At 36.2% G+C, this 24602-nt stretch overlaps 1 protein-coding gene across 4 annotated transcripts in view; it reads left to right on the forward strand.

Annotated features, from left to right (window-relative positions):
* Positions 1-531: 531 nt before the first annotated feature.
* The window catches only part of LOC102578233 (CHD3-type chromatin-remodeling factor PICKLE), a 35995-nt gene continuing 11924 nt past the window's right edge, over positions 532-24602 (forward strand). The window contains exons 1-24 of one of the 4 annotated variants that reach the window (XM_015311425.1): positions 532-748; positions 1722-1888; positions 3614-3751; positions 3831-3985; positions 4631-4792; positions 9113-9360; positions 9445-9540; positions 9712-9848; positions 9921-10133; positions 10208-10315; positions 11819-11869; positions 11967-12066; positions 12720-12862; positions 12944-13041; positions 14419-14557; positions 14655-14824; positions 17215-17281; positions 17436-17558; positions 17943-18052; positions 18169-18250; positions 21081-21278; positions 21860-22010; positions 22117-22222; positions 22317-22391. In XM_015311425.1, coding sequence (XP_015166911.1) covers positions 1739-1888; positions 3614-3751; positions 3831-3985; positions 4631-4792; positions 9113-9360; positions 9445-9540; positions 9712-9848; positions 9921-10133; positions 10208-10315; positions 11819-11869; positions 11967-12066; positions 12720-12862; positions 12944-13041; positions 14419-14557; positions 14655-14824; positions 17215-17281; positions 17436-17558; positions 17943-18052; positions 18169-18250; positions 21081-21278; positions 21860-22010; positions 22117-22222; positions 22317-22391 — 3020 coding nt within the window. In that variant the 5' untranslated portion in view covers positions 532-748; positions 1722-1738. The remainder of the gene's footprint in view (positions 749-1721; positions 1889-3613; positions 3752-3830; positions 3986-4630; positions 4793-9112; positions 9361-9444; positions 9541-9711; positions 9849-9920; positions 10134-10207; positions 10316-11818; positions 11870-11966; positions 12067-12719; positions 12863-12943; positions 13042-14418; positions 14558-14654; positions 14825-17214; positions 17282-17435; positions 17559-17942; positions 18053-18168; positions 18251-21080; positions 21279-21859; positions 22011-22116; positions 22223-22316; positions 22392-24602) is intronic. The other 3 variants (XM_006353599.2, XM_015311423.1, XM_015311424.1) reach the window with 3 other exon arrangements.

Genomic DNA, 24602 nt, shown 5'->3' on the forward strand with positions numbered 1-24602 from the left:
ACTATTTCTTTTGCTTAAAACATAAATGAGTATTAGGTGAGTGAAATAATATTTTAGAAAAAAGAAAATAGTAAATTTTGTTGGAAAAAATAAAGAAAATAATGTTCGATTTTATGAAGTACTTTATTTGGAAATTGAAACTAACAATGGTGAATTTTGTTAGCCACATAGGGTCCAAACTTAAATTTAAAATACTTTTTTCATAAGTCTATTAGGTTTAAGTTAAATGACAAAAATAAACCCCTTTTGTTTTACCTTAAAGACCATTTCAATTATATAAAATACTATATTAAGAATCAAAATGAACATCATTGTCCTATATTAAAGACCATTTTAATCAATTAAAATATATTAAGAACCAAAATAAAATATTACTCAAAAAACGAGAGAGTGTTAGTCGGATGATAAACACTTCTCATTCCTTAATTCCAACTCGAAAGTTATGAGTTCGAGTCGAGGAAAAATAAAATAAAATAAATCAGGACCATTTTGGTCATTTTCTTGTTATATCCCCAAAAGAAACAAAAGAGAAAAGAACGGAACTAAGTTAACTCAACTCACAAAGAGGGGACACTCCTCTGTCGTTGAAGGAACAAGTCGGTAGTTGTCTGGTACAGACCTCAAAACTGAACAAATTCCTATCTCTGTCGCTCCTACATCGATAAATTTCAGCAAATCTGAGTTCTTAACTTTCAATTTCGCCCAGTTTCGTTAGTTTCTCTTGGGCAAATTGACGAACAGGTAGCAGGTGATTCAGCTCATCTTACTTAATTTCTAGTTTCATTTCGTCTAAATTTCTGAATTAGTAATTTTATGTTACTTGATTTTGAACTCGGAGTGACGGATCCAAGATTTTAAGTTCTTGATTGCGAGTTTGAGTATTTAATTAAAAGAAAATTGTGCAAAAGTGTACTAGTTCAATTGAAGGGTTGTTGGTTGTGGTTGTAGCGACTGCGTCCCTCATGCTATATCCACCCATGTCAAATGTAACCCAAAGATTAAAGCTTTGAGAGATATGGGAGAGATATCTTTTTGCATATCTCGTAACCTGAACCTCTTAGCAAACTCAATTGTTCCATTTTCAGATACTATTGATTTAGCAAATGAAATGGTAACACTCAGTCTATCCAATACTAGATTAGAGAGTGATAGGCTGTTTCTACTAAGTAGGCGTTTGGCCATAGATTCCAAATATTTTCACTTTATTTAATATTTATGGAGGTGGAGTTGTTTTTGGTTATACTTTAAGCAAAGAATATTTGGAATAATGTTTATACTTGGGTGTACTTAAGTACAATTTCAAAAGTGAAAAGTGAGTTTGAAAACAAGTTATAAGCTGATTTCCAAATTTAAAATACAACTTTAAGTTGGATTTGAAATTCTTCATGACCACAAACACTGGTTTTCAAATAAAGTAAAAAGTTATTCCGGAAAAAAGTGAATAATTTTTGTGGCCAAATGTGTCCGCTTTGAAACTAGGTGAATCTGCTCTGCTTATACAAAGGTTTCTGACATGTGCCTATCACTCATCTTGTACTGTACTAACTTCCGCAGGCTCATCCATTCTTATGTTCACTTTGCTTCATCTAAAAAGTTATGTTCTCTCATTTTTTTTTTTTGATTTCGTGGACTAGAAGTTTTATGGTTTTAATTTTGTTCAACTGATTTTATGATGTTCTCTGTTTTTGGGTTTTTATGGAATGTTTAACATACATGCGTAGTTTTCCCCCTTTGTTTAATGCAGAAAATGTCTAGCCTAGTGGAGAGGCTTCGTGTGCGAACAGATCGAAGACCAATTTACAGTTTGTTTGATGACTCTGATGATGAATTTGATAAGAAGTCTGAGCCTAGACAGGAAAACTTTGAGAGAATTTTCCGTCCTGACGCGGTAAATTCCCCTTGAATATTACGTTTCTATGCTAATATTTTTGTCCATTATTTGCTTGACTAGTCTGTAAATGGGTATGTTCTCCATATTATCTTTAGTGTACTTATATTTGTAGTAACTTAGTTGCAACTTCAGGATATGACTTAGATCCTAAAGATGAATTGGGCATAACATTGGTCATCACTAGGAAAGGCAAATTCTTATTTTGGTTTACTACATATAAGAGTGTGAATTGTCTTATAAATTGAATTGCAGCTTTATGATATGACTTAGAACCTATAGATGAATTTGGCTTTGGGTCGATCATTGCGAGGAAAGACGATTATTTTTGGTTTACTTAGTTTTTCATCGAAAACTTAATCCAACATAGAGTCAAGCTTAGAGGGGAGAACTTAGCCATTCAATTTACCTTGAAGTCTATACACAGGGGATAAACTACAGGATTCATGAGATCCTTGCTTACTTGAACATAATTTCTTCCCATGAAAGAAAAATATGGAAGATTGTCTTTTTGATAACCATGGTGTTTGGTCAGCTCGTGCACCTCGATTAATTCTACGGAGTACATGCTATCTCCCACCAACACAGTACCAACACAAATACTGGGTAACTCTATCCAGTAACGCTTGGACAAATGGAAACTAATTACCTAGTATTTTTGCCTTCGCTAGGATTTGAACCCGAGACCTCATGGTTCTCAACCCACATCATTGACCACTAAGCCACACCCTTGGGCTGCTCTAATGCAGACCTCAAAACTGCTACCAAGTGAATAAAATATACTAGAAGCTTTTATATTAATAACTGTGGAAAGTCAAATAGAAGTCATTCTAGAACAATGAAATATTCAATCTGAAAATGAAGGGTGTAGTTTAGACACTACCCCGAATATACTATTGAATGCAGCCGAACTTCGTAAGTAACTTTCTTCCATTCATAAACAGGCTAAAAGAGCGAAGTCCTAAATGTTTCATTCAAGGACTCCAATAAGTTATACTGACTTTCTACTTATGTAGATGTTTCTAGATTTTGCAAAGCACAGCTGAGTCTCGCTTTTACAAGCTATCTTTCTGTCTACTTGTCGACAGCCCCTTAATTTTATAATGGTGTTGCTTCCTTTTGATTGAAATTTGATTCTTTCTCCCTGTTGGATGAAACTGAAAGTTTTTGTTTTCTCCATTCAGAAAATACCTTTCCGCTCTAGTTCATTGAGGTGACATACATTGTATTTCTTAGCTTTAGCACTTTGTCCCTATGGTATTCGTGAAGTGCATCATATTTTTACTATTTGACTATTTGTCATTCCCTTTTGGTTGACCTGTTGAAAACAAGATGCCTCTGGCCTGGTATGGTAGATAGCAGGCTTCTGAAAAGTAGTAATGAGTGGTATGTACCGACCTCTTCATCTAGAGTCAAGCGTTCCTTGTGTCTTTGAATAACATTGCATTATCTCTATTCTACTTTGTGGAATTCACTGATCTAAATGGAAACAAAAATCAACTTCACAGTTTGTAACTGCATTACCATACTTGTTTTCTTTGCAACAACAGCAGCATACCGGTGTAATCCACAAGTGAGGTCTGGGGAGGGTGATGTGTATGCAACCTTACCCCTACCATGTGACGTTAGAGAGGTCGTTTTCTTTGCATGCATTTTTTTCGTTGCATGGTAATGATCTTCAATACTTTTACTTGCACCGGAGAACTGATGAAAGTTAACTTATAGAAAGATGAATCCTGTCAAGCTTGTGGAGGAGAGGGCGATCTTTTGTACTGTGAATCGTGCACTTATGCTTACCATCCCAAGTGCTTACTTCCACCATTAAAAGCTCCTTTTCCTAGCAGCTGGAGGTGCCCTGAGTGTGTAGGTTCCTTTCCTCTTGAAAATTTGTCTGTACTATCAGAGTTTTTCTCTGTCACTATGATTTTCCATGTTTTTGTAGGTAAGCCCCCTAAATGATATTGACAAGATATTGGATTGTGAAATGCGCCCAACTGTTGCTGATGATAGTGATGCTTCTAATATGGGGTCGAAGCAAGTATTTGTTAAACAATATCTTGTGAAGTGGAAAGGATTGTCGTATCTTCACTGCATATGGTATCTCTTTGCAACAACCCTTTCTTTGCTGCTACTTTATTTGCTCTGGGCTCTGTTTCCAATTTTGACAATTTACTATCATATGAGAGCTTCTTTTAGTCATCGTTATCAAACGCGAAAAGCGCAAAAAAGCTCTAAGGTCCGTTGGGGCTTTTAGCGCAAATAAAGCATAGAGTTCAATGAAGAAAGGCATGGAAAAAAAAATACAAATATGTAATGTGTAATCCAAGACTAATAATTATAAGTATGAATAACTAATATACAAACAATAATTTGAAAAAAAAATGATAATGTGAAATATCAGTTGTTTAGCGTCGCTTCTTTAGGATTACTCTCACTGACAAGGAAAAGTATGCCTTAGAGCCATGATGATGACACTGAAGCGCCTACTAAGCGACGCAAAGCACTCAATATGTTTGAGCCTTGCTTCCTGGCTTAAGCGCGCCTTTGAAGTGCTTTGATTCATAGTACTGTTATTAAAATTTTCTTAACCAGTTGACCTTTTCTCAGACTAGTGCTAGATTTATTTTTATTTTTATTTTATCATGGTTATTAGATTTTATTGCTCCTTGTTAGCAATTTTTTCTTGCGTTGTAAACTGCAATTTTATGTTGTTGAAGTTATATTCTCTTATCAAATTTCCAGGGTGCCTGAAAAAGAGTTTCTGAAAGCTTACAAGTTGCATCCACGTCTTAAGACTAAAGTGAACAATTTTCATCGTCAAATGTCGTCAATGACTAACTCCGAAGAGGACTATGTTGCTATTCGATCTGAGTGGACTACAGTTGACCGAATTCTTGCTTGCAGGTTATTTTTTTAGAGTAGATTAATAGATTTTAATTGAGCTATGGATCAGTCTAAACATTTTCTTTCAAAGCTTACACTATCTGCCTTGTCATGCCAAATTTTAGTCGTTTCTAGGAGGGTAGAACTTTTTCCTTGTGCTAAAATTTTCTCTCAGCTAGTTTGTCAATTTTTTCTCTCTCTCAGCTAGAGATTTAATCTGTGAATGAAAAAATGAATGTGATCCTAGTGGGAAATTTTTTGTGGGAACACATGAAAAATTCATGAGCCTTGGATCATAAGAGTCCATAGGTAAGTCTTGAGCTTTTGTTTTGCTAGTGTAGTTGTTGATGATGGACAGTTTTACTTGAGACTTCATAGTGTCAGGTACATGTTTACCTTGATGTAGTAGTGGCCATAGGTTTGAGGGTTAAAATGATGCTTAGTCTATAACTTTTTTTATACGGTAAATAATTGTATTAATATTGGGGAAATCTCGGTTTACAGCAAGAAAGATGTTTAGTGGAGATATATTTTTGTTATTCTGGATGTGATTTGTGGGACTGTTAACTATAACCGGAAAAAATGTTCGTTCGATTAACTGGACAAAATTCTTATCTAGAAACATTACAGATTTTTTTTCACAAAATAACAAACAAAGAAAAGGTTGCTTCTGCATTGACTTAAATGAAACCGAATTTACTATTACTATTGCTTATAAACTTATAAATGTTATCACACGTAGCCTTCCCTTTTTGGTACCTATTGCTTTTGTACATGTTGCTTTAGGAATATTGTCATAGAGTTTGCAAAATACAGGTGTAATTGTTAATTTTGCAAAAAAATCAAATGAAATTACAATTGTTTGTAAAAACATGTATCCCTAAAATAATTATCCAGACAGAATATTTTTATGAAGACCTTTTTGAAAGAACTCTTTTAGGAAATATGTCAAAAAATGGTCTAGCTTAGATCTACTTGAAGGGCCGGGGGGTTGGGGTTGGGGGTGAAGCTAGAGTGTTGCTGATGCTATTATAAGGAAAATGGACCTTAGACCTAAATCAACCCAAAAGTTAGCTTATTAGGCCAGATTTACCCAAGACCATATGAGGAGGCAATAACCAATTTTCTCAACTAATGTGGGACGTTCTAACATTATTGCATGGCAGGGTTGGATATTTGGTGCCTGAACTATATAATATGAGAGTCAAACATTGGGCAAATCTAGAGTAAGAATGGGTCTGACCATGCAAGGAAAATAAATATTAGGCCTAACTCAACCCCAAAAGATAGCTCATGGGATGAGGATTATCCAAAAACATATAGGGAGACAACAATTTATTTTCTCATCAAATGTGAGACACAACAACAGTTCAAGTCCCCTAGTACTCTGGTTGCTGGACGTATTGATTGTGGGCAACATAACACCAAGCCTAACATTGAGTAAGTCAAGAATGGGCATGAGTCTGACTCTGAAACCATGTAAAGTAAAATGAACATTGAACGTGATTGTCTAAAGACAATTTATGAGGTGAAGATTGTCTTTTTTTTTAATCAAGCAAAAGATTTCATTGATAATAACAAGGCCAATATGGCCGTATACAAGAGATATACCAAAAAGCCCAGTGGTTTGAGCTTGGGACTTCCATGTTGGAGGTCTCAAGTTCGAAACCCCTTGCCAACGAAAGCAAGGGGTTTGCCTTCTGGGTCGAGCTCGTCGCACCAGGCTTGCCTAGTGCGGGTTACCTCTCCTATGTGGTTTGCGAGCTATTGCATAGGAGCGGGGGTTTTACCCTGTGCGCACCCAAAAGGGTAGTGGCTGCGGGTTTCCCTTGTCATCAAAAAAAAAAGAAAAGGAGAAACCTGCATAATTTGGTTTTCTCCAAAGGACACCCAATCCTTTATAGAAACAGGAATTACATGGGTGCACCAAAAAAAATAAGGGATCGGAGACTACCTTTCAATTGAGCAAAGCTCATCTCCACACCCTCAAATTCTCTCCTATTCCTCTCTTTCCAAATGACCCACATTAGCGCAAAAGAGTAACATGCCTCGCCTTGTGCCTTCTTCTTCTAGCTCCACTCTTCCAACTGATCATCAACTCCTTCACAGATTTTGACATTACCCAAGAAACACCAAACCATCTGAGTATATCTCCCCATAACCTCGTGGCTCCAAGATCATATTAGGAGGCAATGGCCAGTTTTTCAACCGATGTGGGACATTGAATAACTATGGCCAAAAATTAACTTTATAATTGTTTTAATAACAGTGCACACTTTTTAATGATCTTTTTTATGGTTATGCCGGCGATGATAGATGGATCTTGTGTTAGAGTTTGTGAAAGTCTAACATAATGCTTCCTTTCCACCGGTTTCTTGAAAGTTATCAATCCCACTTCTTCCTCTTGTCTCAGTTCGACCTCCAATGATGAGCCCGTGCAAAATTCTCCGTTGTTAGAGCCGGATTGATAGGCTATTAGATTGAGTTGAATGAACCTGTGCCTATACATTTCTAGGCTCCTAGTGCTAGCTGTATCCGTCAGAGGTGAGGGCTCTATGAAAGAGCATGCTATGGCTCAATCAACAGGTGAGCCTGTGCCCTCACTCTCTTTTTTGTGCTCTCTCTCTTCTGTGAGTCTGTCCCCGATTTCTTTTTCTCCAGTCCTGTATGGCAATGATAGTTTTTTAAGAAGTGAATGTTAAAGCTTTAAGTTTGTAGAAGTGATATTGTTTAATTGCTTTTTGATTAGTGGTAAGTTTTATTAAGAAACATCGAGTCGGTGCCAAAAAATATATCTACAGATTGTGTATATTACTTAACCCGAGTTATTCAAGCTTGTCTAGCTATCAACAGAACACAATATTCTCTCCTACACGAAAAATACAAGTGAGATGAAAAGGATCTTTTAATGCTTTCTGTTGAGCTAAGACACTTTCTACCCTATTCTTATTATTTATTTCTCTCATTCCATATACTCCAAAAGAGATGTCAATATGATGTTTACCAGGCTGCGATTCTTTCATTTTCAATCCTTTGTAATCTCCTTCAGTCCTACTTGTATTTTTTTTCTCGACTGTCCTTGGTAACAATCATGATATGTTAAATAACTAGAATACAAGGATATGCATCTACAAAGCCAACCTGCGATTCTAAGGAGAGGTCATATTGTTCAATTATGGTGACGTCCATAACGAAAATAGCAAATTACAAAGTAATCTCATTTGAGAAAGTTAAGAGTTCTATGAACAATGTGCTCCTATGTGAATCACCTTCTTTTCATAGTCAGGTGGTTTCTTGTTTATTGTGGGAACTGGGAAATTCTGAGATGGTTCAGATTTAAGTGGGTGATCTGAGTACTGTGAAAGAAACAATGTTTAGTTGGGCCTTTAAAAGAAGGAAGAGAAGATGCAGGGAGTGTGATTTTGCTCCTCTGCACTTATGTGGATCATATGGAGAGAGAGAGAGAGAGGAATAAGAGAGCTTTTGAGGGAGTAGTGAAGGACTTTAAACACTTGAGGAATAGTCTATTTCCTTGTTTCTTTTTGGTGCACCCATAAGATTCCTACATGTATAGATGATTGGTGCTATTTGTAGAAAATCATTTTTTTGTAAGGTTTTCTATTTTTCGGTATATTTCTTGTATAAGGACACACTTTTACCCTTTTAAATAAAATTTATTACTTCATCAAAGAAAAGATGAACAGTGTGCTCCTATCAAGAACTAATGTAAGCCTTGAGAATTAAGATTCATCTAACTTAGTGGAACTTATTTTTGTAGATCTGTATATCATACTATGTTATTTGTGATAATTGTTCTTATTGCATTTTGCCATGTACTGAAAATCTTGGTATATTGTCAATACTTAGAATGATTTAGAGAGTTGTAGATTACTTCACCTATTGCATTAATGATTTTGGTGCTAATGGAATATTGTGATGAGTGATGACTTTTGTGGGAATATAAGATACCAAGTGGCCAAAATGTGCAAGAATCAGTTCTGGAAAGTGGAAACAGAGATGGTGTAGTGATGTTACCTATGTCAAGTTTTTCTGACCATGTAACATATCTAGCCTAGGTTTCTTTTAGAAAGTTTATCTCTGTTGGTAAGATAGATTATGTTTGATGCTCGCGGTTATTTTGTGCTAATTCAAAAATTTCCCCCATCTTTTGTGGTTCTGAAAGAACAAGTGAGCAATGTATAAATTTTAGCAGAAATTGTTTTGCTTATAACACCTATTTTCTTTAGTTTTTTTCTTAAACAGTTCATTGTGGTGTATTATTTGGGATTTAGTCAAAGTTTCAGGTTTAATTGCACTAAGTAATTGCTATTGTACTTACAGGGGAGAAGGTGAAGAGAAAGAGTATCTTGTTAAGTGGAAGGAGCTTTCTTATGATGAGTGCTACTGGGAATTTGAATCGGACATTTCTTCTTTTCAGCAGGAAATTGAACGATATCATAGAGTTCAGTCTCGAGTTGACAAAGCGTCTTCAAGTAAACAAAAAAGTGTGCCTAAAGAGACTACTGAATTAAAATTGAAACCCAGAGAATTTCAACAGTATGAAAGGAGTCCCGAATTTCTTTCTGGAGGTATCCTCGATTTTTCCTTTTTTAAAATCATTCTATTCATCTGAAAGAGTTCTATTAATCTTCATTTTTTTGGTTGAAATAAAGGCTCACTGCATCCGTATCAGCTTGAAGGGTTGAATTTCCTACGTTTTGCTTGGTCTAAACAAACACATGTGATACTTGCAGATGAGATGGGGCTTGGTGAGTTTGTTTTTCTTCCCCTGTGTCTAGCCTTTTTTCATATCATTTTCTTTAATAATAATTACTTCTATGTGACTTCTAGGTGAATTAGTGTTACTACTCGTGTCGGCATATAGTTTCTTCTATAACTCTGCGGCGTTGTTCTTTTCTGATGCATTATATGGCTTGCAGGCAAAACAATACAGAGTATTGCATTTCTAGCCTCTCTTTTTGAAGAGGATATCTCTCCACATTTAGTAGTTGCTCCTCTTTCTACATTGAGAAATTGGGAGCGGGAGTTTGCCACTTGGGCTCCTCAAATGAATGTGGTAAGTTGGATTCTTTTTGATTTATATCATGAATATTTGATATACTTTTTCTAAGGAGAAGTGATGCTGTAGGTTATGTACGTTGGTTCTGCACAAGCTCGTGCTGTTATTAGGGAATATGAATTTTTCTTCCCCAAAAATTCTAACAAGATCAAGAAAAAGAAATCTGGTCAGACAGTTGGTGAAAGTAAGAAAGATAGAACAAAATTTGATGTCCTTCTGACATCGTACGAAATGATCAACATGGACTCGACCTCTTTGAAGCCTATAAAGTGGGAGTGCATGGTAATTGCTTTCTCAAGTTTGTTGTTACCTGTTTTATGTTTTTTTTCCTTAAGGGCGCTGACATTCGTATTTAGATTGTTGATGAAGGTCACCGTCTCAAAAACAAGGATTCAAAGTTGTTTTCTTCATTGAAGCAGTACTCTAGTAGACATCGTGTCCTTTTGACTGGAACTCCTCTTCAGGTTTGTTTGTAATTTGCATTCTATATATAGGTGTTGTTTTTAAATATCTCGTTACTTGTACTATTTGAAGTCTTATACTGCATCAATCAAACAAAGCAAACTCTCTCTGAATTGTCACTCTTCATCTGTCTTTCACATTTTTGACTAGTCATTCTACTGCTGGAATCATATTCTCCTAGCACATTTATAGAAGGAACACTACTGGTGAAGGGAGAGGCGAATAGTGAAGTTTACAAGTTCTATAATAAGAAAGATGATCATATGTTAGTGGTTACATAGTTATGGAAATGAATCAAATGCAATTAATTCTAGCTGTTCATAAATTGCCTCCTTTTAATTATTCTCTCAAGGAAAAATGCTCCCAGACGATTTCCAAGAATTTTTCGCTCCTACTTCTTAGGACTGCAGAGTACTCTTCCCGGAGTGTTTTCACCGGATTAGGATTTTTTCTTTCTCAACCAACAGTTACCACCCACTGCGATTCCCGAAAAATATGATTTTCCAAGGATCTTTTGTAACCTGACGGAGGAAAATAGAATTTACTTCACAGCTAGATTCAAATCTTTTGATATCACCCGATAGACCTCTGGCCAGGAAGTTTGGTTCGACTGGGTAGAGAGAAGCAATATGATGGCAAGAATAACACTTAGTAAGAAAGTGAATGGAGTGGATATGTTTTATCCTAATGAAGGTTCCAATGACTACAAGAACCTTGTGAGAAGATGGAGGACAAAGGATGAGGTGGCTAAATATTTTTGTACTAGGAAGTACAATGCACATGTATTGTACATGAGTATCTTCTTTCTGAAAGGTGAAGATAGGTCAGTTATCATTTTGCCAGAGTCTGCCTTCAATGCTGGATGGAGAGACACCGCTTTTAATATAGAAAACTTTATTGAAAGCACCCCCAATTTGACTTTAAAGCCCCTTCACAGAATGTCCAACATTAACTTCCCGTATGCCAAGGTAGTTGAAGATGCTCCCAAGTATCAATAAAGTGTAAAGCAAACATCTCAATCATAGCTTGTTTCCAATTGACTGGTAGTAGTGGTGTAGGAGGGTCACTTTGTCTTTTGTTTCTCTCCAAAGAGAATACAGTCATTCATTAACTTTACCTGTATAAAAATAATGAATATTGTCATTCATCATCCTTTCAGGGGTTTCTGATAATTAGAATGTAGAATTTTGTCATTTATCTAAAACATTTAACTCACCTCCAGCACTTTTCATATTAATAGTATTGCTACAACAATAATAACAACAGGATGATTAGAATTGTAGTAATAATGATATTAGTAGCAATGATAGTAGTCGTAGTTGTATTGAGAATAATAATACTAGTACTAGCGGTAGAACTAATTATTATGATATTAATAATAATTGTTATTAACGTGAGTATCGTCTATCGTCATCTCATCACCATCATCAGTTATCTACCACTAACAGTGAAATGCAAAACTAATTTGTATTAGTTATGATACTCCTTTTCTCCCTGTCTTGCAGAACAATCTGGATGAACTTTTCATGCTTATGCACTTCCTTGATGCTGGGAAGGTTAGTGCTACCACATATTTTTCGACGCATTTGTTTCTAACCAATTTACATGTTGATTTATTATAATGTGAAATTTTTATATGGAACTTGATTGTAGTTTGGAAGCTTGGAGGAATTCCAACAGGAATTTGAGGATATTAGTCAGGAAGAACAGATTTCAAGACTTCATAAAATGCTGGCACCCCATCTACTGAGAAGTATAAATCTCAAGCTTTTTTTCGTGATTTGTCAGTAGATGTATAAGTAGTTTATGGTTTACATTGATTTGTGGAAGTAGGCATTATCAGGGTGTTCCAACATGCTACTCATACATCTTTGCTTGATTCCTAAATTGTCAGTCTCTGTTGTATGCTGTCAAGCCTTTGCAAACCGCAATACAGATGCCATAGTTATGCCATATTAAACTTATTTGTATTGTTTGTCTTTCCATTAAATACTGTATCCTGTACACCTTTGAGGATGGGTGGTCAAACAACCAAGAGTTAGATGCCAAGTTCTCCTTACTATCATTTGTTGTTGGAAATTCTTTCTCGTTGGCCTCCTCTCAAATCAACCACAACATCATTAGATATTTAGATGACTATAGTCGTTCTCCTGAAGCCCCACATGCATGCTTATTCCTGTGTAACTCATAGGTACAGATTACAATGCTGTACCGGGTTAAATGGATTAAGTTTCTGAAGATTATGTACATCTTTCTAATTACATGTACTTACAGTTCCAGAGTGAAGCTTATAGTTAAGTTCACAAAAAGGTTCATGGGCTAGGGCAGTGCTTCAAGAAATATGATTATGTTCATCTTTACGTGGAACTCTTGAGCTTTGGTGTAAGTGTGTTTTGTTGGCTGCAGGGGTCAAGAAAGATGTCATGAAGGAGCTGCCTCCAAAAAAGGAGCTTATTTTGCGAGTGGAATTGAGTAGCAAGCAGAAAGAATATTACAAAGCAATTTTGACACGTAACTTCCAGATACTGGCTCGCAAGGGAGGTGCTCAGGTGCTCCAGCTTCTTCTTGTTTGGTATATCCTTACTGTTCTGTAACAGGAATTCTGACCTTGGTTGATACTTGTCTATCAGATTTCCCTCATAAATGTTGTTATGGAACTGCGCAAGCTCTGCTGTCATCCATTTATGTTAGAAGGAGTTGAACCAGAGGATACTAACGAGTTTTTCAAGTACACTTCTTATCTTATAATCAATTTCATTGATTTCTTGCCTTCCGAAAATCAAGTTTTTTGTAATTTTATAGAGGATTTTGTGGCCCCTCTGGTTATTAGCTAAACTGTAAGCAGCCCCATTATTCTGGTCTTAGTTCCAGCCTTTTTAGTTTCCAAAAACAGCGTTTCATGGTCAGTTGTTAATGAAAATCTAGAAAAGATGTTACAAATTGGATATCTGTATTTACCTTATAGAAAGAATAAAATAAAAAATAATTAAGAAGGTATGTTGGAAGTCTTATCTTTTTTCTTTGTTAACGAAGGAATATAGCATGCAGAGGGTGAGGGGGCAACCATCTCTGGTAGGGGTGGAGTAGGAGATGCATGATTTATGAAGAGGGTGAGGGGGCAGCAATCTCTGGTAGGGGTGGAGTAGGAGATACATGATTTATGAAGGGAATCTGGGGTTCAATTCGGGTGGGGGTTGTTGTTATCTGTGACCGGGATAGAGGCAGAGAAAGGTGGGTGGTTTCCCATCTTTTCACTAATAAAATCCGGAAACTTTAAGTTACCAATTTCAAAAAAAAAATAAAAATCCGGAAACTTTGTCAGCAACTAGAGCAGGTAGAAGAACAGCATATTGTGGGTCGAAGAGATGTGGTAGTGAGGGCTGTGACCAAGCCGATGGGAAGGGGAGAAGTTGTGCAGGGGAAAGATAGGGGTTGGCAGTTGTGAGAAGATGATAAGGGCTGTGAGGCTAAGGGAAGGTGGTAGTGGTGTTTCTCTGAGTAGGGCCATTAATGTTGGATGGAGGGGCGATAAGTTAAGTGAGAGTGGTTCTTTTCTCCCTTTCCTGATGGTGTCAGAGCGGTGTCTTGTTAAGTAAGTAGCGTTTTGCTGTGTTGCTTGGATTCCCCAAATTGTTGCACCAGTGTTGGATCCTCAAAAAATGCACTACTTTGGGAGGATCCGACACTCACCCAACAATATTTTTGAAGACTACGCAATCGACATGTTGCTCCCTTTTCAACTTTTCTTTTAATGTCTCCACGTCAAAGTGTTAAATTTCCCTAGAAGAAAATGTTTAGCGCGATTCTTCTAGTTTTTTTAATGATACCATTTAATTTGGACAAAATCTATTGTGTTAAACTGGAAAATATTGTGTGGTCAAAGGAGTTTCATATGATCATTAGGGCCTAAAGTGCGGAAGTTCTTTTAGGAGACTGGAATTATATGAATTGCCTAAGCACTAATGTTGCCTAGTGAGATCGTTTATGATCCTGCCTGCAAGAAGGGTGTGCTTAGAGCTTTTTTTTTTAAGTAAAAAAATGTTCATTTTTGAGTTCTTTCAACCAACCTATCTTATCTGCACTGTGGATCATTTTGATTTGGCAGACAGCTGCTGGAATCTTCTGGCAAATTACAACTTCTAGACAAGATGATGGTTAAGCTTAAAGACCAAGGTCACAGAGTTCTTATATATTCGCAATTTCAGCATATGCTTGACTTGCTAGAAGACTACTGTACCTATAAGGTAAAGATACTAGTTCATTATATTATTTTAAACCTGATTTGATATTCATCTTTATTATCTCAAAATTTGATGCATTTTTACCTGTTAATGTTTGTAGAAATGGCACTATGAACGGATTGATGGAAAAGTTCCTGGGGCAGAACGACAAATCCGAATTGACAGATTTAATGCAAAGAATTCTTCAAGATTCTGTTTCCTGCTATCCACTAGGGCGGGAGGTTTAGGAATTAATCTTGCAACTGCTGACACAGTAATTATTTATGACAGGTAATATTATATTCGAGAATACCTTATCAAAAAATAAATGATACTTGTTATATTCGAGAATCCTCTCTCTCTCTCTCTCTCTCTCTATCCAAATGGCTTCTGGTCTCAACTTTCATAGCACCTTGAGAGATTCCTGTAATTCTTGGATCCATACTCTACTTTGCTGTTTCAAAATGGAAGCATGCCATTGATCAATCACCTAGGCCACAATGTTGTAAAGACTTCCGTCTAAGCCTAATATTTCATTTTCACACATCTTGAGTCAATACCCTAATTTGCCCTTCGAAAACATCGAGGATTTCCTCCTTGACCGAAAGCATTTTGTGTCATATGTCATTGATGACCTTGGCAACATGTTTATAAAAGCATCCATCAAAGCTAATAGGTCAGTCTTTGATATTTAGAACTCTTTCATTTTCAGGAATAAAGCAATAAAAACTGCCTTTTGGATTTTATCCTGCTCATAGACTTCCTCCTCCAAATGATAACTTAATTTACACCTTTGATATTCTGGAATCTACTAAAACCGCACTGTTGAGAGTAGGTATCTGTCTCATCGTCCACATGTACAATTCTTGTTGCAAGTGAGAATACCTCATCGTTCAGCTTTTCACTATCTATCATATTTCCATCAACTATAATTTTTTCAAATTCTTTTTATGGTACAATTTTTTTTGTTTTGATATAGTCAGAGAGTCTCATAGATGGTATTAAATTCTCTTACTTCATCAAAACAAATAATAAATAAATTCATTAATGGTATCCATAATTTCGTATATGGTATCAAGAAGATGCATCTACTTCCCAAGGTAGGGGTAAGGTCTGCGTACACACTAGACTCTATCCTCCCAAGATCCCACTTGTGAGATTACATTGGGTATGTTGTTGTTGGTATCATGAAGATGCAGTATTTTTTTTTTTTTTGGGTAATGGTAACATTCTATGTATTAACAGGTATACTATACAGTGGTTTTTGTTTGATCCTAGATTCTTCTGCAGTAATTTTCTGTTGGCAAATACCTTCTTCATTCATCATCTTTTCAAAGTTATCCTCTACGTTGGTTTATTATCAAGACCAAGGTTACACTCAAAACTAGGGATTTTCTTGGTCCTTTAAGCCTTGCATGTTGCTATATGTTGACTTAATAGAGAAACAAAACCTTCTCAGTTCGTTCTATGTTTGCTCTTTCACGATAGAATTGTGATTTTAGATTATCTGAGCTATTTCAACAATATTTATTATTCTTAGGTGTATTTGGGAAGTTTCTAGCATTGAATACGTGATAGGAAATGGACATTGGACCTAACTCAACCACAAAAACTATCTCATGAGGTGTGGATTGCGCAAGACCATATAAGGAGACCAAGTCCTCCATTCACTACTGGTGTGCAATCTAACACTCTCTGTACGCTCAGGCTTGCCAACTGGAATGTGTACAATATATATGAGGGCCAACTTGGTTACACCAAGAACTAGGATGAGTATGTTTGTTAGATTCCCCGGTCGGTAGTGGATGGGTGACTTGGTCTCCTTATAAGGTCCTGATAATCCTTACTTCATGTGCTAGCTTTTGGTATTGAATTATATCCAGTGTCCATTTTTATCATGGTATCCGAGCTGACAGAGGTCTTGAATTTGAGTCTCACCGCCTCCAATTATCAAAATAAAATTTCCGCATGCTTGACCATGCAAAAGAATTAGACCGAAACATGAGGGGACATCTGAAGACATAATTAAGTTAGCATTGTCAAAGACGCTTAAGCGCGGAAGCTCTAGGGAGGCCTTCGCCTCTCTTCAGTGTAGTCAGGGACAGAGCTAGAGACCAAGGCATGGGTTCAGCCAAACCCTATAACATTGGCTCAAACACTTTATTTGTCTTTAAAACATCATTTCATATGTACAAATTATAAATTTAGATCCCATTAACTTAAAAAGGGCTAGAATCCTGAACCCCTAAGCTTCAAAACCTGGCTCCGCCTCTGTTAAGGTAAGGCATGAAGGTGCGCATGAGTTCTATCTTGAATAAAGCAGTACTAAACAACAAATATAATTGTCAAAAAGTGTATTAGCTGTTAAAAAAAGTATTATGGATGAACTTGTTACCTTTTTTCTTGAATTACATATGTATTTATCTGGAGTTTTCCATCATTGACAACACTGTGTTAAGTAAATAAAAATGTATTTTATCTAATAGTGTAAGCTTTTAAATGAGATGGTCAAGCACTTCAACAATACGGTATGAAATGTAAAAATGTATTATCCAATTCTGGTTCCCCCTTTAGGCGTTCTGTCTCAAATCTAGAGAAGAGGGAAGGAAAGAAACTTCTTTGCAATTTTCTTTTCTATGTGCTGCGATTCCTCTTGCTTATCTTTTAAGTGTATCTTTCAGTGATTGGAATCCCCATGCTGACCTACAAGCAATGGCTAGAGCTCATCGGCTTGGACAAACAAATAAGGTTACAATTTCCTCCCTTCTGGTGTTGGCCCTAAGGAAAAATATTGATACTCATTAGCCTTGCTTCTATGGCAAAAGAAGAGGTGGTTATGTTGACATTGATTTCTTGGCCTGTATCTAAAGTTTTGATAGTTTTTTTATATTTGATATTGCAGGTAATGATTTTTCGACTCATATTAAGAGGAACCATTGAGGAAAGAATGATGCAAATGACTAAGAAGAAAATGGTTTTGGAACATCTAGTTGTTGGAAGGCTTAAAGCACAAAATATCAACCAGGTAACTTATTCACAATCTTTGAGCTTAAGACTAAATGTGAGCTACTGCATTTTTTTATACAGGTAAAAAAGCTAATGTTTAGAGATATCTAAATTCTAAGGTCATTTACCTTAAGCTAATGGTTAAATATCCACTCCAACCAAATGTATTAGTAGACATCTAACCTTCAAGGAGTGGTTTGGAGTTGAAATTTCATTAGATCATCTGCAATTTCTTTCTGTCCATACATCCAAAAAATACTTGCAGGGATCATTTTCCAAATTTTCCTGATCAACTTTCCACAAAATCCAACTCTCATATGCTTCTTTAATATGCATTCTGTTGACGGTCATCATTATTGACTGTTGTACGATGAAAAGGTGGCTAATTACAATCTTAATTCAGGAAGAACTGGATGATATTATAAGGTATGGGTCAAAAGAGTTATTTGCTGATGAGAATGATGAGGCTGGAAAATTGCGACAAATACATTACGATGATGCTGCAATAGATAGGTGAGTTTACTTTATGTCAGGTTCACTTTCTCCTCCTTTACTTTAGTTCTCTTCAGGGTTGGTATTAGTTTATGTTACATGAATGTAGTGATCTTTCTCTTATTTTGTTTTCTCAGATTGCTCAATCGCGATCAAGTTGTAGATGAGGATGCTGCCGTGGACGATGAAGAAGAGGATTCATTTTTGAAGGCCTTCAAGGTATATCTCCTGTATAATATTTTTATAATTGGAAGGTGATTTGCAGTGCCAATGGATTGTGTTACCTGTCTTCCCCCAACATCTATCTAATAAGGAGTTGGGGATAATCGCTATAAACATCCATTCCTTAGGACATACTTTGTCCCTCCATACCTTCCGTAGGGGCAGATGGAGCTATTTATAGCGCGGGAGGATGCACGACACCCACACAGCATGACCCCATTGCGTGTGCCATCAGTCAGGCAAATCTCCCCTTCTCGCAGCACAGGGTTTTCTTGCAGAACCCCTGGGGTCTGGCTTTTATACCCACGTATAAAGGGATAGACAGTCTAAGAGAGTGCCAAGAAAAAACACATACCTATCACTTTAGGAAGGTTTAGAACCCTCGATTCATCCGACTTTAGGAGAAAAAGAGAACAAGATGGGGGGCTGGTCTCCTCACAATGCGGGAGTAACACTGGGTACCCTTAGGCCTTAACAGTTGGTTATGTGTTGCTTAACAACATTTCACCACTTTTAAGCCTCAACACCAATTCACTGGGACTTCCAACTCATTTCAAACCTCTAGATTCATGTCTTAAGCACTTCACCTACGTCATTTGCCCTTGTTGACACATTTAAGATCATTTAAACACGTCACTAAGCTCAAGGTTAACCATAATTAGGGGTGTGTTTGGTATGGAGGAAACCATTTTCTGGAAAATGTTTTCCAATTTTCCCATGTTTGGTTGGCTTAAATGTTTGGAAAATGTTTTCCAAATTAACTCATTTTCCTCAAATTTAAGGAAAATGACTTCCCTTCCAAAATTAAGGAAAACATTTTCCAAAACTCTACTTCATCCTTTATTTTTTTTCTTACCATACCCCATGCCCGACACAAGGCCGTCAAATTCTTTTTTTAAATATTTTTGGGAAATATTTCAAATTTAATTTTTTTTTTTCATTTTTTACGCCCCCCCAACCTAGGCCATCCCCTTCAATTTTTTTTTGTTTAAAAAAATTGTTTTAGGAAAATATTTCAAATTTAAATTTTTTTCATTTTTACGCCACCCCCTATCCCCCGCCACCTCCACCCAGGCCATTATCGTCAAAACAATTTTTCTTGAAATATTAAAAAAATATCATTTTTTACGCCACCCCTCCCTCTACCCCCCGCACCACTCCCACCCATACCACCCCCGTCAACTTTTTTTTTTTTTTAAATTGTTTTTGAAAAATATTTCAAATTTTAAAAAAATTCTTTTTTTATGCCACCCCCATCCCCCAGCCCCGTCAATATTTTTGTTTAATAAAATTGTTTTTGGAAAATATTTCATTTTTATGCCTCCCCCATCCACCCAGCGACCCCGTCATTTTAAAAAAAAATTGTTTTTGAATTTTTTTTTCCTGCAGGGTCGGATTTTGGAACGGTCATCGCAGTCTTGTCCTAGTTTGGTAGTCAGGATCGGGTCCTAGATCAATTATCAGGGTTGATTTTCGGATTAGAAATTATTTTCCTAAAGAATATTTTTTAGTTTCAAGCCAAAAAAAAAAAATCTGAAAAATATTTTTCATTTACCAACCAACCAAACATTAAAATATATTTTCCAGAAAATATTTTCTATTCACCAACCAAACATGAGAAAATAAGTTAGAAATCCACTTGTTTTCTAAGAAAACATTTTCCATGGAAAACATTCATACCAAACACACCCTAGGTTTCGAAATATACAAGGCCTTACACTTTCTCAGTGCTTAAGTTGAATCTGTTCAAATATTAAGCTGTACTTGCACTTAACGTAAAAACGGAGGAACATAATACATATATTTGGTTCTTCTGAAGTGGTGTACTAGTTAAAGTTTAATAAAATTCCCTTAAATTTGCAGAGGTACTGTTTGACTTGGAATGCACTTCTACTGTAGTATGATTGCTCATGTCTTAAGTTAATGTACTTAATTCTACTCATTACTTTGCCACTTGCATTTGCGGGGTGGTATTTATTCAATTTAAATTGCATACACGAAATATCATATCCATTTATGTACTACGACATATTATGAACATGTCAGGTTCTTGTACTGCATTCAGTAGTTTTATAATTTAATGAAATTTCTCTCACTTCATAAAAAAATAAAATGTACAAGACTAATTTAATGATAAAGGTTGAAGGAAGAGATGGTATACAAGAATTTATCGCAAGGTACCAACACTAATAAGAGGAGGAACTTTATGAATACAGTAGGAGTGGATGAGGTGGAATATGAAGGTCTTTTGTCAATAACCATATTAACCATGTACCTCTAACTTGTTTGCACCTTGAATGCTATTTTGTTTCCTTTTATTCCCCCTGTAATAAACACATGAAGGACCATAGACAATTTATTTAGCAATAACACCAGGACAGTGTGAGCTTGATATTTCTATACTTAGAATCCAGAGCTTCATACTAGAAATGTTCTCTTGTGTAAAGGTATCGCTGGTTCTCTTGATATGCTTGATTCTTGCCATTACCCTGTCTTAATTGATTAAGTACTTCCTAAGCAAGAAATGCTTTGACTGGTCTTCTCTAAGGTTTTCCAGCAAGAATAAGGAAATCATATGCTGCATAGCCTTTTAGTTGCAACTTGCATTTGTTCTGCAGGCCTTATCTAGTCGAAGTTGTTTCAAGTTTTTTTCCCAATGAAGAAAAGGGGATAATGTGAAGAAAGCTTTTATGATAATATATCGGTTTAATTGTGAAAGTATCGTCCTCCTAAGGTTTTTTCATATTTTAGCTTTTCTTTGGATGCATTTGAGCTTTGTATTTGGTTAGCTGATCTAGGAAAAGCTAAAAGCATCTGAATGTTTTAGGTAGCTAATTTTGAGTATATAGAAGAAGCAGAAGCAACACCAGAAGAAGATATCCCAACTCCTCCCTTGGAAAACAAAGCAACAGTACTCAATTCTGAGAGAGCAACCTACTGGGAAGAATTGTTACGAGATAGATATGAAATGCATAAAGTCGAAGAATTCAATGGTATGGGCAAGGGAAAGAGAAGTCGTAAACAGGTGTGTAATGCCATTCAAATGGGTCTTTCATTTATTCAATTTTTCTTCTGTTGAATCAATTGGCAGGGCATTAAACTCTACATTTTTTGTACATGTTAATCTAGTCATTCTTTCAATTTGCCATCTGTACTTATTCCCTTCGTCGCAATTTATGTGACACAATTTCGGATTTCAAGAGTCAAGTTTCTTAATTTTGTCTGTGAATTCGGATATAGAATCTTTAAGTTTTTTTTAAAAATAAACATAATATATTTGGAAACTACAGAAGAAGTACTTTAAGTCATAATAATTAACAATTCAAAATATTTGAAAGGCATATAAAAAATTGGCAGTCAAAGGAAACACATTTAACTCTCGAAATCCGAAACAGGCCACATAATTTGGGATGGAGGGAGTCTATTTTTGGTATTTACTTTATATGCTCAACTCTCACAAGTAGATACCTACCTTTTTTTATGAAACTGGTTACTGTATCTATTTCTATAATGAATCAAACAATACAAAGGTTGCACTGAAGCTGTATTTACAAGGATACCCTATGTTCTACTGTTTTCATGATTATCTCTTCATTCTCCTCCCAGATGGTGTCTGTTGAAGACGATGATCTTGCTGGTTTGGAAGAGGTGACCTCTGATGGTGAGGATGATAACTATGAAGCGGATTTGAGTGATGGTGAGACAGCTTTACCTGGAGCGCCAGTTGTGAGAAGGCCTTACAGAAAGAGATCCCGTGGTGAAATATGAACTTTTGATTTAATTTCACATTTCAACTAGACTTACTAAAAGTATATAACTAGGATACTTGATAGTATCTAAAGAAAAGTTCTTCACTCTGGCAGTGGACTCTTCCATACCACTTCCTTTGATGGAAGGAGAAGGAAAATCATTTAGAGTGCTGGGGTTTAATCAAAGCCAAAGGGCCGCATTTGTCAAAATTTTAATGAGGTATCATCTGGCTATCTTCCTTTCCATTCTGTGTTATTTCTCTGTTGTTCACACTAATGCATGAGAGTGTTGAAACAATCTATCTTCTATACAGGTTTGGAGTTGGAGACTATGACTGGGCAGAATTCACACCACGACTGAAGCAGAAAACTTATGAAGAAATAAAAGAGTACGTAAAGTTATCAACTTTGAGTTCTGTATATACCTTATTTCTCTATCATAGACTGCTCCTGATAAAAGAAATGGACCACCATTAATTTGTTTCAGTATCTCTCCGGTAAAGGGATTTTTTAGTGAAGAATATATTACATGCCTTACAACAAAACAACAACAAACTTAGTGTAATCCCACCAGGTGGGGATTGTGGAGGTAGTGTAGGGTGTAGAGAAAGTGATCAAAATGGTCCTTAATGTATGGGGTTTGAACTATTTGATCCTTCATATATACTACTTAATTAAAATAGTCCTTGATGTATGTAATATGTGACCATTTTGGTCCTATACCCTAACTCTGTTAAAAAAGTAACTTTCCTCCTTCTCTCTCATCTCCCTACTTCCTCCCACCTCCCCTCTCTTCTATATCGTCCATTAAAACTAAACTGCCATGTGATAAAGCTTAAATTATACTTGAAGGAGAAACATGTTCTAAGCCCTAACTCTTTCTGAATCGTCGTCTCTCTATCTTTCGAATCTCCAGAATTTGGTCAACATGGATCGAAGTTATACCTCGCATATGGTATCGTCATTGTCGGCGGCAGGGACGACTACGCCGTCATGACGGTGGCAGAGTGTCAGAAGATAATGATGAAGGACCAAGCCTTTCCGTCATCACTCTCTAACAACTACGCTGAAGAAGATGAACAAGTACGCAAGTAGGAAATTCTCCGATAAATGAAAAAACCAGAACATAAAATTTATTAGAAGGAGAAAATGAATTTTAGTCCTCCATATTAATTTTGAATTAATTGATCATAAAACCTTCATCCTCTGTTTTTTGTCCAAACAAGAGTGAACTTTTTTTTTTTCTTTCTCAAACTCTATACACACTTGCAGTCATGTTTTGAGTTTCAAGGAAAAGGAATTCAAATTTTGCGACAGTTCGATTCATATATGCTAAAATGGATATCGGTTACAAGAGTAAAATTAACTACGATGAACTAAGCTAACCGAACTAAGCAATACTCCATAGACATCATCAGATCTGTAGAGGAGAATGAGAAATGGATCAGAATTTAGGAAGAAGGGAGAAGAGAAAGATAGAAAAGATTGAGAAGAAAATGAGGAAGAAATGATGCCAGATATCTTCCATTTTTAAATCATATGGCAGCTTGGTTTCAATGATAATGAAGCAGAGAGAGGGAGAAAAGAGAAAACCGTTAGTTTTTTGACAGAGTTAGAGTTTAGGACCAAAATGATAACATAGTGTATACATGAAGGACTATTTCAATCAAGTGGTATATATGAAGGATCAAAATAATCCAAACCCCATATATAAAGGACCATTTTGATCATTTTCTCGTTGGGTGTACACAGACCTTACCCCTACCTCATGGAGGTAGAGAGACTGTTTTCGAAAGACTCTCGGCTAAAATAACTCATAACAAAGCAATTTTAAAAAATAACATACAGACTCAAGGCATAGCAAATAATAACGAAATCATTACATAACTTTTAGAAAAGAAACAGTAACAACAACAAAATAATGCGATAACCGTACCAAAGTACATCAGGTATTAACAGAAATCGAAGGGAAAGAAACTACGAGATTAGTATATATAAAACTGGAATGAAGGGCAGATACACGGGAGATTCTCAGTTGGAACAGCTTACAGAAACTCACAGAGGACACACACTCAATCAAGCTACTGGCCATGGAAAATGATCTGGAAAGTTAAGGTACCCTTCAAGGTTGCCTGTTTTACTTGGCTCTTAGCAAAACAGGTTGTTCTCACGCAGGATAACCGTATGAAGAAGGGCCTCGATTTGTGCTCCAGATGCTTTTTTTGTGAATGTGAGACAGACACAATAAATCATCTCTTTTTACACTGTAAGGAGACAGTGAAACTTTGGCAATTTTTCATCAATAAAAGGGGCATCAGTTGGTCTATGCGCCAGGAAACATAAAGGAAGCTTTGGCATGTTGGAATCGGGATGGAAATCAGTCGGGGCACAAGGAGAGATGAAGATTGTCCCGGCCTGCATTTGGTGGACTATTGGGCTGGAAAGGAATCAAAGATGTTTTGAGAACAAGAGCTACTCTATGGAGAAGATGAAGCTGAAATGTTTAGCTCTTTTCTATTTTTGGTGTAAACATGAATATCCTCATGAAGATGAGGATATCACTAGTATGTTAGAGTCCTTAAGGAGTTCATAGGAAAACA

This window comes from Solanum tuberosum, unplaced genomic scaffold (assembly GCF_000226075.1).
Source record: "Solanum tuberosum cultivar DM 1-3 516 R44 unplaced genomic scaffold, SolTub_3.0 scf00158, whole genome shotgun sequence".
NCBI lineage: Eukaryota > Viridiplantae > Streptophyta > Magnoliopsida > Solanales > Solanaceae > Solanum > Solanum tuberosum.